Here is a 13,534-nt window from a genome sequence, read left to right as displayed (position 1 = left end):
GGGGGCAAACACTTTTTCACACAGGGCCATGTAGCTTTGGATTTTTTTCTTCCTCATTAATAAAACCCTTCATTTAAAAACTGCATTTTGTGTTTACTTGTGTTATCTTTGACTAATGTTTAAATTTGTTTGATGATCTGAAACATTTAAGTGCGGAAAACATGCAAAAAAGTAAGAAATCAGGAAGGGGGCGAACACTTTTTCACACCACTGTAAGTACATTTACTCAAGTAAGTAAATTTGAGGTAGGCTACTTGTACTTTACTTGAGTATTTTCATTTTATTATAATAACCTCCATACATTTAGAGGCAAATGTTTTACTTTTCACTCCACCACATTTTTGCCTGACCACTTTAGTAGTAGTTACATTTCAGATTACAATTTTCACACCCTTCCGCCAGGTGAAAATAATGGACCTCCACATTTGGTGATCTTTAATGTAAATGATTGTGATGAACTGAAAGTGTTCCTTTATGTGTTGAGAAAGTTCTCCAACTACTTGAGCCAAGGAAATTGTTTAAAACTCTCTGGGATTGTGTTGTGGTTTTTGTTTGAAGTGATGTAAATTAAATCTAATGATGAGGAAGGACAGTTTTGGTCAATGGCCTTCATTTTCAATTTTAGATTGATGAAATATTTAAAAGTCAAGTGTGTTTGGCAGAAATGAAATATAATATTTCTAACTACGTTTTCATTAGTTTATAATCACTTGAAAAAAAAACTTGAAAATAAGAGTTGTGTTTTCCTGACCTTAGAATGAGCCATTTATCTACATACAGACCAGATCCTCTCCTACAGAGTCTGCCATGATGTTCTACAGTAGCCCAGAGCGGACAAATCTTACACTAGCTCTAGGCAGAGATATTGGATGAAGCGAGATACCCAACTCAGCTCACTTCCTGATTCAGTGACGTCAGCGCCACGCCCCCGTAGGAGACTTGGGGCAGCTCTGAATGTATTGTCGTCAATGAGGAAAATGAACGTGATCACAATTTATGGTCAATTCTTTCACCCTGTAGTCACTAAAGTAAATATTGGGTTCGTTTTCCACAAGCCACACATCTTCCCAATATTCTGACACTAAAGCTGCATTTTTCATCCGCACAGATCAAGAGAAAGTTAACTTTGTTTAAGCCCTGTCCGTCTCAGAAAACAAGTTCTCGCGAGATCTCGTGATCTTGATAAACAGGCGGTAAAATCACAGTTAGCTTACAAACAGTTATTTACCGCTAGTAATAAATAAAAAATGCCCCAGCTTTGTGCAGCAATAGGCTGCAATAATAGGAAGAATGTATTTTCATTCCACCTGCTTCTCGATCCGCATACACAGACATCCACAGAGCCTCTGTTCAACACGGTGGTGGGGAGGGGGGGGTGAGGGAGAACAGGCTCTGATTGGAGGGAGAGCTAACCACACACACTTAGGAGACAGGAAGAGTAACCGTTTTCTTAACATTGGATAAGCCTACGGTGGGGTATCCATTAGCATTTTTACATTTTTGCATTTTCAGCCACCATAGTTCTCCTACTAACAGTGAAACAAAGGTGTAATTATGAAAGATATATGTGTCCTTTTCAATCCTGTGAGTGAAAGTAAGGTGACTTTTACACACTACATTTATCTGATGTTGTTAAAAGTCTTACATAATGTATGTTGCACCGTCACTGATTAAACTAGCCACCTGAAAAATGTATATGCTTTAAGGCCCCTACAAAGAACTTTCATTTTGAGTTGATTTTGGCGACCCTGTGGACAAAAGCGGTAGTGTTTTGCTGGAATGAAGCCTACATTTCACAGAAATGTACAGAGCTCACCTCTGCCGCGCCCCAGCTCCACCTCTCCGGCGTAAGCAACACCGCCGCCGGGGTAAATGCAGCGGTCGGCTGGTAAGGCTGAAGGCCTGTTTGGCGAGCACTTTCACGGCTTCTTGGACTGAGTATGGAGCAGTGCCTCGCCTCTTTATTTCTCGGCACTCGCTGGACCCCGTCGACGCCTGGCTGGTACCTGTCGTCGGCTCGGATGAGGTGTTCCAGCCCCGCGGCCCCTGCTCTCCTCGTCCCCGCTGGCGCGGGGTGAATCTGCACAACCTGCGGCCTCTGTGTGTGGCTCCCCGGACAGCTAAAGCCGTGGACCCGCCAGCTCCTGCCAGGATTGGGCTGGTAAATGCTAGATCGCTAGCGAATAAAACATTTATCCTGAAGGATTTCCTGACTTCCCGAGGATTGGATTTTCTCTGTGTGACTGAGACATGGCTGACTGTTGGTGAGTCCAGTGCTTTCACAGATCTTTTACCCGATGATTGCTGCTATTTTAACTCCCTGCGGACGTCGGGTCGTTTTACCCGATGATTGCTGCTATTTTAACTCCCTGCGGACGTCGGGTCGATGAGGAGGAATAGCGACTATTTATAAGAGTCATTAAATGTAAGCAGCTAGGTAAGATGAAGTCTGCCGTCTGAGTGCCGTAAATCGCTTCATCCTGGAAGTGACCTGTGGCGGACCCGGACACAGTTTCCTAAAGGTATGGATATACACTATATAGAAATAGCTTATCTTCACACCGATGGTCTCATTTGCTGTTGTAGGTCACGCACAGACATCAGCAGAAACGAGAGACTTTTGCATATCCAGTTAAAAGTTCCTTGTAGCGGCTTTAAAGAAACTTCGGTTTTCATATGCACTCAGTATTACAGCTTCATGTTATATATATTTGCAGTAATAGTTTTCTCCTTGCCTGATCTGGTAAATCCCTGGATCTCTACAAAGGGAAAATGCAAACCTTCTTTATTCAGGACATTTTCAGTAAAGGAAGAAACGGTTTATGTACTTTGAAAGTACAGCAGAGACTGCACATGGAGTAATTAGACAAGTTACAGTATCAGTATTTGTTACCTGTTAGGCCTAATGCACTGTGAAACCCATTCTTCCTATAGCAGGCTTGTATCCTTGTGTGTCTTCATTATTATGCAAATACATACATACATACAAAGTTGGATGTATTTGAGGAAGTTTTTCATCACTGTAACATCCTAAACCCTGATTCACTCACTCAACTTTAAATTCCCCAGTGCATGCTGGAGGTCAAAGTGTGATGAATCCAACAGAACCCCATCATCTGCAAAGAGCAGAGATGTAATTCTGAGGTTCCCAAACCGGACCACTTCCTCCCCCTGGCTGCACCTTGAGATCCTGTCCATAAGTATCACAAACAGGATCAGTGACAAGGGTCAACCCTGGGGGAGGCCAACAACACCCACCGAGAACGTGTTTGAGTATGCAGACGAAGCTCTCACTTTGGTCATACAGGCACTGGATGGCTCATAACAGCCATCCCAGTACCTCGTAATCCTGGAGCGCCCCATAATGCCTAGTTCACACTACACGATATCAGCCCGATTATAGCCCAATGCAGCGATGTACGGTGTCGGCATGGATCATGAACGACAATGAGTGTAATACGCGATAATCCATTGTGTCATCTCGTGTAGTGTATCATAACAGATGACAACCGATGCCACATCTGGGATGCCTCATGACATTCCAACTGAAGGTCTAGCATGTTTGATTTTCTTTTTCTTGTTCCCGATTTCTCCCGTCACAGCCATCACTTTGACCAATAGTAACACAGAACGATCTGCTGCCGTAGACAAATGTATGACAACATTACCCCAGGCTTTTTGATATTTCCTCTCTGGATGTTACCACATAGAGAAAAAAGGAAAAAATGATGGCGTGAAACAGCAGAGCCACTTGCACCTGGCGAGTACTGACATTAGCATCAAGCTAGCAAACAATGTTATTTCTTCATAATGGAGATGGACATAAAGTAAGAAGAATTAAAAAAATAGTGGTAGGGCTTTTACTCCCCACAACTGCAGAGGCTAACAGCTTAATTTGAAACAGACGACATTATAAATGGGCTATTATTTATTATTCCCTCTGTATTTGGATATTTTTACTTTTTTTCACTCCCGTTTGCCTTGATAAAGTTAATGCATCGCACCATCATTTCAAACTCAACACTTCCTGTATCTGTATAAAATTAAAAGCCCCTTACAACTTCTGTTGAGAATCTCTTCATTTTCTAAACAGGCTTTTATTGTGAAAGTTTTGCAGGAATTTGTTGTGGAGGATTCAGTGACTTGCATGTTTGCGTAAGGTAGTTCAATTGTAGCTCCTGCCATCTGGTGGCACTTTTTTACGTTACTACAACAACATTTCGGCTGGCAGATGAACAGTCACAGTGACTGAAATAATAGTAGTAATAATAAAGATATGACAAGAATAACCTTATGTGATCACAAACGTCATGAAAGATGACCAGGGATGATTGTCTGTCCGTTCTGGAAGAGGGATCCCTCCTCAGTTGCTCTTCCTGAGGTTTCTACCATTTTTTTTTCCCCGTATAAGGGTTTTTTTGTGGGGAGTTTTTCCTTATCCGCTGTGAAGGTCCAAAGGACAGGGGGAAGTCGTATGCTGTAAAGCCCTCTGAGGCAAATTGTTATGTGTAATATTGGGCTTTATAAATAAAATTGAGTGACTGATCGAACTGAGTGGTGTGGACCATCGTGTAGTCTGTCATGTCTGTCGGCCAAGTCATGGCACGATTTTGAAATGTCGTGTAGTGTGAACCAGGCATAAGACTCCCCAAGGGACGCGGTCATAAGCCTTCTCCAAGTCCACAAAACACAGTGCACCCTCTTGTCCACTTTTTTGAAAATGGGGACCACACCTAATACCTTGCCACTGGGGAGCTTCTTGACTACCTCAGCGACATCTGCTAGGGATATGGGCAAGAGTTCCCCCAAGTCTTCAGGCTCTGCCTCCTCCACAGAGGACGTGATGGCCAGATTCAGGAGTTCCTCAAAGTGCTCCCTCCATCGCTTGACGATATCCCCAGTTCAGATCAGCAGATCTTCTCTTCTGAGCACAGCCTAAGACAAGCCCTGCTCTCTCTTCTTGAGGCATCTAACAGTTTGCCAGAACGTCCTCCCACACATGTTTTTTTGTTTGAGCAACCACCACAGCTGCAGAACCTTTTGGCCAACCAGTAGCTGTCTGTTGTTTCAGGTGACCCCTGTGCCAGCCAGACCCGAAAGGCCTTCTTCTTCAGCCTGATGGCATCCCTCACCGCTGGTGTCCACCAGCGGATTCTTAGGTTGCCGCCAACAACAACCTTCTGACCACAGTTCCTAGCAGCCGCCTCCACAATATAGGCTTGGAACATGGACTACCCGGATTCCATGTCCCCAACCTCCCCTAGGATGCACAAGAAATTCTTCTGGAGGAAGGAGTTGAAGACCTCACGGAAATTAACATTTGCTTACTTTGTAACCTTGGTTCTCTGAGTGAGGAGATTACGTTATAACATAACCATGGGAAATTATCCCCATCTGGGGTTATTGATGTGGAAAATAATGATCTTTAAGACACACCACTTTACATGGTCAGTCAGAGAACCAAGGTTACAAAGTAACTGAACGTTCTCTATTGTATTGAGATTATCTCCCCACCCAGTAGTTATATTGTAACTATGGGAACCCTTTAAGACACACCATGAGGGGCCCCAGGAGGCAGAGCAGATGCAGGTACACAAGCCCTCCCCTGGTATTCAAATGAGACGTCCCTGCCACCAGGTGCATTAACTACAGAAAATACCCAATAGGTGTGTATAAACGAAAAAAACATGAATGAATTACAAACAAATGTACAACATCTTGCGCATTCAACGGACGGTAACACCGCAGACGCTGTGTGTCACTGTACCAATGCCCAGGTGCCAGACACAACCATAAGCACGACCAACCCAGCCATATGCAGGGGTTGGGTGCAGGAAGACCGCTCAGTTGGCCAGCCTGCTGCCAGGCCACTGACAATGATATACAACACCACTCTGGCTGGGTAAGGCGCCCCTCCTGCTCAGGGGCATGGAATTACATGGCCAACTGTGTGGTGGCACTCAGCACATGCGGAGGTGCCAGCAGCCACCTTCAGGCAGTAAAATCTGGCAAATGTGGATAGACTTGACCATGTAGTAGGTGCACAGACCTCAGAGAGGGAAGCACCCTGCCACAAGGCCAACGAGGTAGCTGCACCTCGTGTTGGGTGTTCTCGCGCACCCACCAGTACTGGCATGCCTGCCCCTCTGTAAGCCTGCTGAACTGGCTCTGCGACCCAGTGAGACAGCCTAGCCTTCGACACCGGCTGGCCCTGGCACTGGGCCTTAAAGCAGACAAAGAGTTGGTCTGTCTTTCTAAACGCTGCAGCTTGCCAAACATAGACCTTCAGGGCTCTAACAGGACAGAGATTTGAGTCTTTTTTACCCTCACTACCCTCCTTGGAGGGGTTGTAGGGTTGCACCTCCACTGACTGATTCAAATGACAGTCTGTGAGTACTTTTGGCAGGAATGCAGGGTTTGGACGCAATATGAACCCAACTTCATCCGTCAGGAAACAACAGCTCTTATCCACTGACAGAGCGTGGAGTTCCCCCACTCTTTTGGCTGATGTCACTTCCAAGAGAAAAAACACTTTATGAGACAGCTTCTTAATGCTGACTGACTGCAGAGGCTTAAAAAGTTCCTGCTTCAGGGCAGCCAACACCTGACCCAGTTCCCACGGAGGAATGGTTGGTGTCCTGGTGCGCAGTGCAAGCCTCTGTGCACCCTTCAGGAACTGAGAGATGAGGCTGTAGTCACCATCTGCAAGCCTATAATTACCTGTATGAGCAGCCTTGATAGCTGCCACCATACCTCTAAGGGTTGTAGGTGATTTTTTTGCCTCAAACAGCTCCTGCGGGTATCAGAGCAACTCTGGGGCTGCACATGTCAGTGCATCGATCCAGTTAGTTGTGCACCATGATGCAAAGAGCTCCCGGTGGTGAGAATATGTAGCCCTCATAGACGGTGCCTGAGCACTCCGCATGGTCTGAACAACTGACTGCGCAAGTCCCAAGCCTAGCCGACCAGCCCTCTCAAGGGCCAGGCCCAAAATCTGTGCCCCTGTGGAAAGGGATGCAGCAGGGCCCCCTGCACCTGACTCAGGAGGACCCGCCAGACAGGAAGCTCCCATGGCCTTCTGGCCAGGAGAGGCACCACCTCCGAGAACCATGTCATGTGGGGCCAGTTTGGAGCCACCAGGGTCAGCTGCACTTCCTCCTTCCGAACTCTCTGCAGCAAATATGGGAGGAGACTGAACAAAACAAAGAGATCTGCTACTTCGGAGAGCCCAATGTAACAAATTATCAGCTGACACAGCTGCAAGAAGCTTAATGTGGTTGAAACAATCTTATTAAGATCAAGAGGAGAAAGCTGGGAAACCTTTGGCTTGGCGAAAAATACAATCTGACAGAGCAGTTAATAGTATAATAACCTCTTTGGGAAACCAAACAGCAGACCCACTGGAAATCAATAACAGTTATAGAGATTTTTAGGAATCCTTATTTAGATCTGAATGCCATCAAGCCTCTAAAGAACGAGACATATATCTTGATCAGAGATTTCACAGGCTATCCAAAACATTAACCGTGGAAAAGTGCCAGGGCCTGATGGTCTGCCAAGCAAATTTACAAAACATTTCAAGAAAAACTACTTGTCCTGCTCCTAAAAATGTATGACGAATCCTTTCAAAATGGAACTCTCCCACCTTCTTTAAGGCTGGCCACGATAACACTGATCCTGAAACCGGATAAACCTTCCACAGAGTGTTAGTTATTCAGACCAATTAGTTTAATAAGATATAAAAATACTCTGCAAAGTTCTAGCAAATCGATTAGACCCATATATACCACATTTAGTTCATAGTGATCAGCATGGTTTTGTGCAAAAATGCCAAGGGTTTCATAATAAAAGAAGAGTCCTTAACTTAATTCATGAAAAATCTGACGTTAAAGATACAACAATATTGTCGCTACATGCCCGACAGGCCTTTGATAGAATAGAATGGCCATATTTATTTCATGTCCTGCCTAGATTTGGATTTGGAAATAGCCTTTTTAAATGGATGGTAAGAACAGTAGGAAAAGAACAGTGGGCGATGGGCATTGTCCCTGGTTGCGAACAGATTGGCCACTGCTCTACCGAAGTCATGCCAGATCTCCCCGCCCACCTCTGGGTGAAGCCTCCAGTCCCCTGGACTTGGGCCTCCCCTGGAGAGTAGGTCCGCCCCCTGGTTCACCAATCTGGGCATGTACGTAAATAGCCCTGACGATCAGGAACCATGTCTATGCCCAGGTCCACAGCCTGTGTGCTATTCTGCCCAGGCCCCCTTGCCTGTTGACATATGCTGCTGCCACTGTGCTGTCAGTTCTTACTAGCACGTGACGGCCTTGCAGACTCGGGAGAAACCTGGAGGGCCAGGTGAATGACTCGCAGTTCTAGAACACTGATATGCTGGCCCATCCAGTGGGCGCTCCAGACCCAACTGGTGCCCCTGCCCTCGTGGAGTGCACCCCACCCCTCCAGGGACACATCTGTAGAGAGCACCTGGTGACGCAGTACTGGACCAAGCGCATGTGTAGAAGAGCCAATGGCACCACTGCCATAAGACCCAAAAGGCGGAGACACAGCTGCCACGTGGCCTTGGCACCCAGCCAAAAATGAGAGGGCACTCTAGATTTGGATTTGGAAATAATCTTCTTAAATGGATTAAGATTTTATATAAAAACCTGATAGCCACTGTCCTAACAAATAATATAATTTCTAAACTAATAATCTTGGAACAATCTACTCGCCAGGGATGGCCCTCGTCACCAATGTTTACACAGGCTGCTTTACCTGCCTTAAGAAAGAGGAGGGCTATGACTTCCAAACTTGAATTGGTATTAATGGTCTGCTCAGTTTCACTCTGCAATGTTTTATTTTTTAATGGAGAATCCTCCAACCTGGGTAAATACTGAAAGGGCATCAATAACGAACCTCCCAATAAGCTGTATCTATACTCTGCAGACCCAAGAAATCTGACAAGACCAACAGAGAACGCTTTCCTCAAAAACACTATTGACATTTGGTGTAAGGTGCATCAGCATATTGGGGATACCCCCTCTATTTCTTGCTTCTCCCCTATATGGGGCAATACATATTTCGGGGCAGAAAGGGTGGATGGTGCTTTCAAAATTTTGGTTAACAAAGGTGCACGGAAAATAGAGGACCTTTATCTGGATGGTAACATTCTTACTTTTGATTAGTTGTGTCAGAAAGAAATACCATAGCCCTTAAAACACTTTTTAAATTTTTACAAATGAAGCATTTCATACTATCCAAGCATACGGATTAAACATTTGAACCACGTTTATTACATCTTGAAAATCTCAAAAACCTGAGAGGGAGAAGTCAAGTTTCTTTATTTTATAAAGCTTTGATAAAATATAATACAGAGTCTACTATTGATAGGCTTGAGGGATGGAGACTAAATCTTCAAAAAGACATAGAAGAGACTGGTTGGGAGAGGGTATGCTTTAAAGCTCAAAAACAATCAATCAGTGAGAACTTACATTACCCTGATCAAACTGAACCGTTGGTCCCCTGACTTCCCAGACACTTGTATTAAATGTTTAGAAGGAAAGGGGACTCTGTTCTGTGTATTGGATTGTCCAAAATTGCAAGAATACTGGAAAACAGTTGTTGAGACTATATCTGAGATTGTTGGAATGAAGGTACCTCACCAGGCGCAATTGTGTGTATTGAGCAAATATCCAAAGAACTTTGTTACTAGTTCACAACTGATACCTTTAATTGACCTTGGACTCCTGCAGGCCAGGAGAATGACAGCTTTTTCTTGGAGAAAAATAGATATACATTCAAGTAGTATATGGTGGTAGTATGCGGGTGAGAGAGATGGCATTTTGTGTTGCATTGGAAAGACTGACTTATATAACCAGAGGAAGGGCAGGAGAATTTGCAAAAAAGAATTCACTGCAAATTCTAACATATTCACGATAGTAAAATTACAGAAACTCTACATTTCTCTGTTATTGTTATTTAATACTTATGCCCTTTTGTTGTTGGTTATATTTCTAATTATTTTATTCAATTAATTAATATTCCCTATATTACTCATCGACTGGTCATCAGTCACCTGAGTGTGCTGTCATCTGTCATTGTGACTTCTGACAGCTGTCAATCAAGCTGTCATCTGTTTGCAGTCCAAACTGGTAGAAAATATTTCTGCACACTAACATCTATGCAGTGTTTGACTTTATTGTTGACCTTTCAGTGTTTTAGGCACTCATCAGAGCACACATGAGGCAACAGTTGACAGGCATGTAAAAGTAACACTGCATAGATGTAAGTGTGCAGAAATCTTTTCTAAGAGTATAGACTTTACATTAAATTTTTTTTGTCATGGATGGATTGGGGTTTACAGTGTATTACTGCTTCTTCAGTTACAATAGGTACTACATAACTTCTGTAACTAACTCAAAGTTTTACTGGTTTTGTACTTATTGAACAACTTCCCCACTTTCCTTTCCACTTGACTGTTTGCTTGTGCTGCTACACTGAACCTCTGATGTGACCGCTGCCTGTCACATGTGAAGGCTGCTTATTGGTTTTGGCTCTGTGCCCTCTAAGTCTTTTAATCCTCATGAACAAGCCTGTACAATTTAAGGGACTGTATTTTCTCCATCAGGCAGAGTGGGTGCTGCTGTGTTCGGAACTCCACTTTTCGTCATACCTTTCCTGTTATGGAAGGGTGAATGTAGAGGTAAAGTAAGTGATCATAGTAAATGCCTGCTCACATCAGCATTTAACACCATGACTTATAATGTGTGCCCATAAGCTTCATTTGGGGAAAGACCACCAAAATGCCTAACATTATCTGCTGTTAACTCTTCTAATAACTCTCTGATGTAGGCAGTGGCGTAGGGTACTTAAGACGGGCCCCAGTGCACGCTATTATGATGGGGCTAACGTGCACATATCATCTTGACATGATCAGAGACTTGACATTGGATAACAGTAACATACATATTACCCAGCAATGTGTATATCATTGAAAATACCAAAGAAACTGAGAAATTATTAGTTTTATTCAACAATTTAATCATTTATAATGATGGTATTGACTATTTTACAAAAAAAGTAAAAAAAACAAGATGGGTTTGCCTTTTTCAAGGGCTTATAAAGCAAATGGCACAGTTTTCATATAATGAGAGTTCTTCTTTGAAAACATATTTCCAAGGTGGCAAGCACTCATAAGGGCCCATTCTCCACCCAACACTTTGTTGGAGGGCCCCCCCTCTCTCTCTCTTCTGGTAGTATTTACAACTCAAACAGCTTTATGGTTTTGGATCTGCTCAGAACCCCTTCCTATGTCGGGGGCAAGATGTATTTGGTATTATTATATTTTACAGAGCCACTCATGAGAGAATTTGCCCACCCTTCATTAAATAATACAAAAATATCAGTATTACATCATCAGACACAGAGTAGGACTAAATTTTTACAAATATAAAAAGACTAAACTACTTCACTGAATTTATTTTACACCTGCAAAACTTTAGAGAGCTAAATTAAGAGAAGCTGCCACTTGCAGGAAATAGCAATGAAATAATGGCACATCTCTATATATTTAGAGTTTTACAAATTCAGGTAATCTGTTTATTAAATATATTGTGCATGAATATGGTATGCTCATCACCTTATCCTCTTGTGATGCAGTATGTTGGAGAACATGTCCCACCCGTACTGTTGATATTGACTCAAGTTGGATGAAAAGCAGCTTTCAGTAGTTAAATATGAGTCAGGGTTAAGCAAAATCCAAATTGCATCATTGTTATAAATTTTAATATTTTTTTTAATTTATTTTTTATTTTGTATTTCTTTTATTATTTTTTTAACAGTTTATTTGGCAATATTTGCACGGAGAATAAAGTGATTTTGATGAAATATCACATTTTTTACTTACATTTGGTTATATTTCCTGACAGAAGCATTCCATGCACATTATGTGTATTTTTCCCCAAGTCTGGCTACGATAAGTGCTGTGATTTTGCCTTTCAAGCCTGCCAGCGGCTTTTTGGGTTCAGATGGTATTTAAAAATTTAAAAATCTCCCCCACACTAATAAATAAATAAGTAAATAAATAAGTCTTTCTGCAGATCTTAAAAATATTTGACATGCCATCCCTGTTTTGCACCAGCCCCCACCTCATAAATAATGAGCAGTCCCCTATATCATGAAATTGTCACAGGATTTTCCATCGCATTATTTTTTGAATACACTGTGCCCATTGACTGTATAGAAGTTTTGTACCTCTGATTTGTAAGGTTGGCTAGCCAAAAGGTGGCGCCAGTGTGTTGTACCATCAGCAGGTTTGTGTGAATAGGTTTCATATAATTTTCTTGTATGTTGGTTCATTATTCTCAAACTTTTATTGCATTTTCTGAAATGTACATAAAAGCTATGCTCCGTCAATTTTTTTCAAGGATTATTTCCTGAAGGGCTCGTCCTGTCTTAGAAAGTAGACACCTGTCAGGCCTGAAGGCTAAATACCAAATATCTGAACCTTTAATGTAGTCACACTGTAACCTCGCGTTGAACAGCGAGATTTCTGGCGCACCCGGCTCCCGGAGCCACATACGTTTCTTTTCTTGACAGTCGGCAAGTTAACGGCACTTAAATATCGAAACAAACATCATATTCTTAACGGTCTTCAAACAGGAACCTTGTTTTTCGTGAAGTGCAATACACGAGCCCCGTGTAAACGGTAACCTTCGATGCTGTGAAGTCATTTTAACGGATGATAAAGACGCTGACAGTTCAGGATCCTCTTATCGTTTCACCGGCATCTATAACATTTCGGTTAGTTCTACGTTACGTCGAAAACGGTATGTAGCTGACCTTACTTATCAAGAGAAATTAAAGAGAAATAACCGTTTTCGTGCCAGGTAAAGCCCGAGAATGTGTTCGTGGTAAAAAGCCTGGTTTGTAAGCTAACCGGCTTCTGGTAGCTTTTCCTTTCAGTGCCGGCTGAAATGGAGGGACATGTGACGTGGTAGTAACGGCTCGAGATATAACGGTGGAGTCAAGTGCTCTTTGACTAAGTTCTCAACCGGTTGACAGTGTATCTGTAGTGTGTCCAGTTGTTGAGGCGAACATTACCGGACACGTATGATGCACCAGCAGGGCTCGTTGATGCCCCCCTTGCTCAGTGATGTGTTCTGCCAATGTCGATCGGGTGAGAGCCACCGGGGAGTCGACCCGGGTGGCGGAGGCGGAGGCGGGCACACCGTAGACCCATTTAAACCAGTACCTCTACATCCCGTTGCTGCCGACTGGCACTCGGACCCCGGTCATTCAGCGAATCCATGTGATATATGTGGAGGGTCTGAGCAGGAGCACAGACTCAAAGTGTTGTTCCAGGTCCTGGATGTGAACGGGGATGGAGGCATTTGTATCAACGACCTGACAATTGGCCTGAAGAAATTAGGGGTACATCGCACTGAACATGAGCTCATGGTAAGTGGACATAATTTCAGCTCAAATGGATGAGGCTTTCTTTTCTTGTGTAATTTGTCCTGTCTTGTGTTGCTGT

The 13,534-nt window shown here is 43.3% G+C and overlaps 1 protein-coding gene and 1 long non-coding RNA gene across 2 annotated transcripts in view; one reads left to right on the top strand and one right to left on the bottom strand.

Annotated features, from left to right (window-relative positions):
- The window catches only part of LOC126395185 (uncharacterized), a 523,086-nt gene that overhangs the window by 248,033 nt on the left and 261,519 nt on the right, over positions 1-13,534 (bottom strand). The gene's annotated exons all lie outside the window — the stretch shown is intronic.
- The window catches only part of slc25a25b (solute carrier family 25 member 25b), a 32,405-nt gene continuing 31,417 nt past the window's right edge, over positions 12,547-13,534 (top strand). Inside the window, exon 1 of the mRNA XM_050052404.1 lies at positions 12,547-13,458. Coding sequence (XP_049908361.1) covers positions 13,111-13,458 — 348 coding nt within the window. The 5' untranslated portion in view covers positions 12,547-13,110. The remainder of the gene's footprint in view (positions 13,459-13,534) is intronic.

This window comes from Epinephelus moara, chromosome 9, assembly GCF_006386435.1.
Source record: "Epinephelus moara isolate mb chromosome 9, YSFRI_EMoa_1.0, whole genome shotgun sequence".
Classification (NCBI taxonomy): domain Eukaryota; kingdom Metazoa; phylum Chordata; class Actinopteri; order Perciformes; family Serranidae; genus Epinephelus; species Epinephelus moara.
Note: the sequence above shows the minus strand (reverse complement) of the source record. Positions and strands in the feature narration are given on the sequence as shown.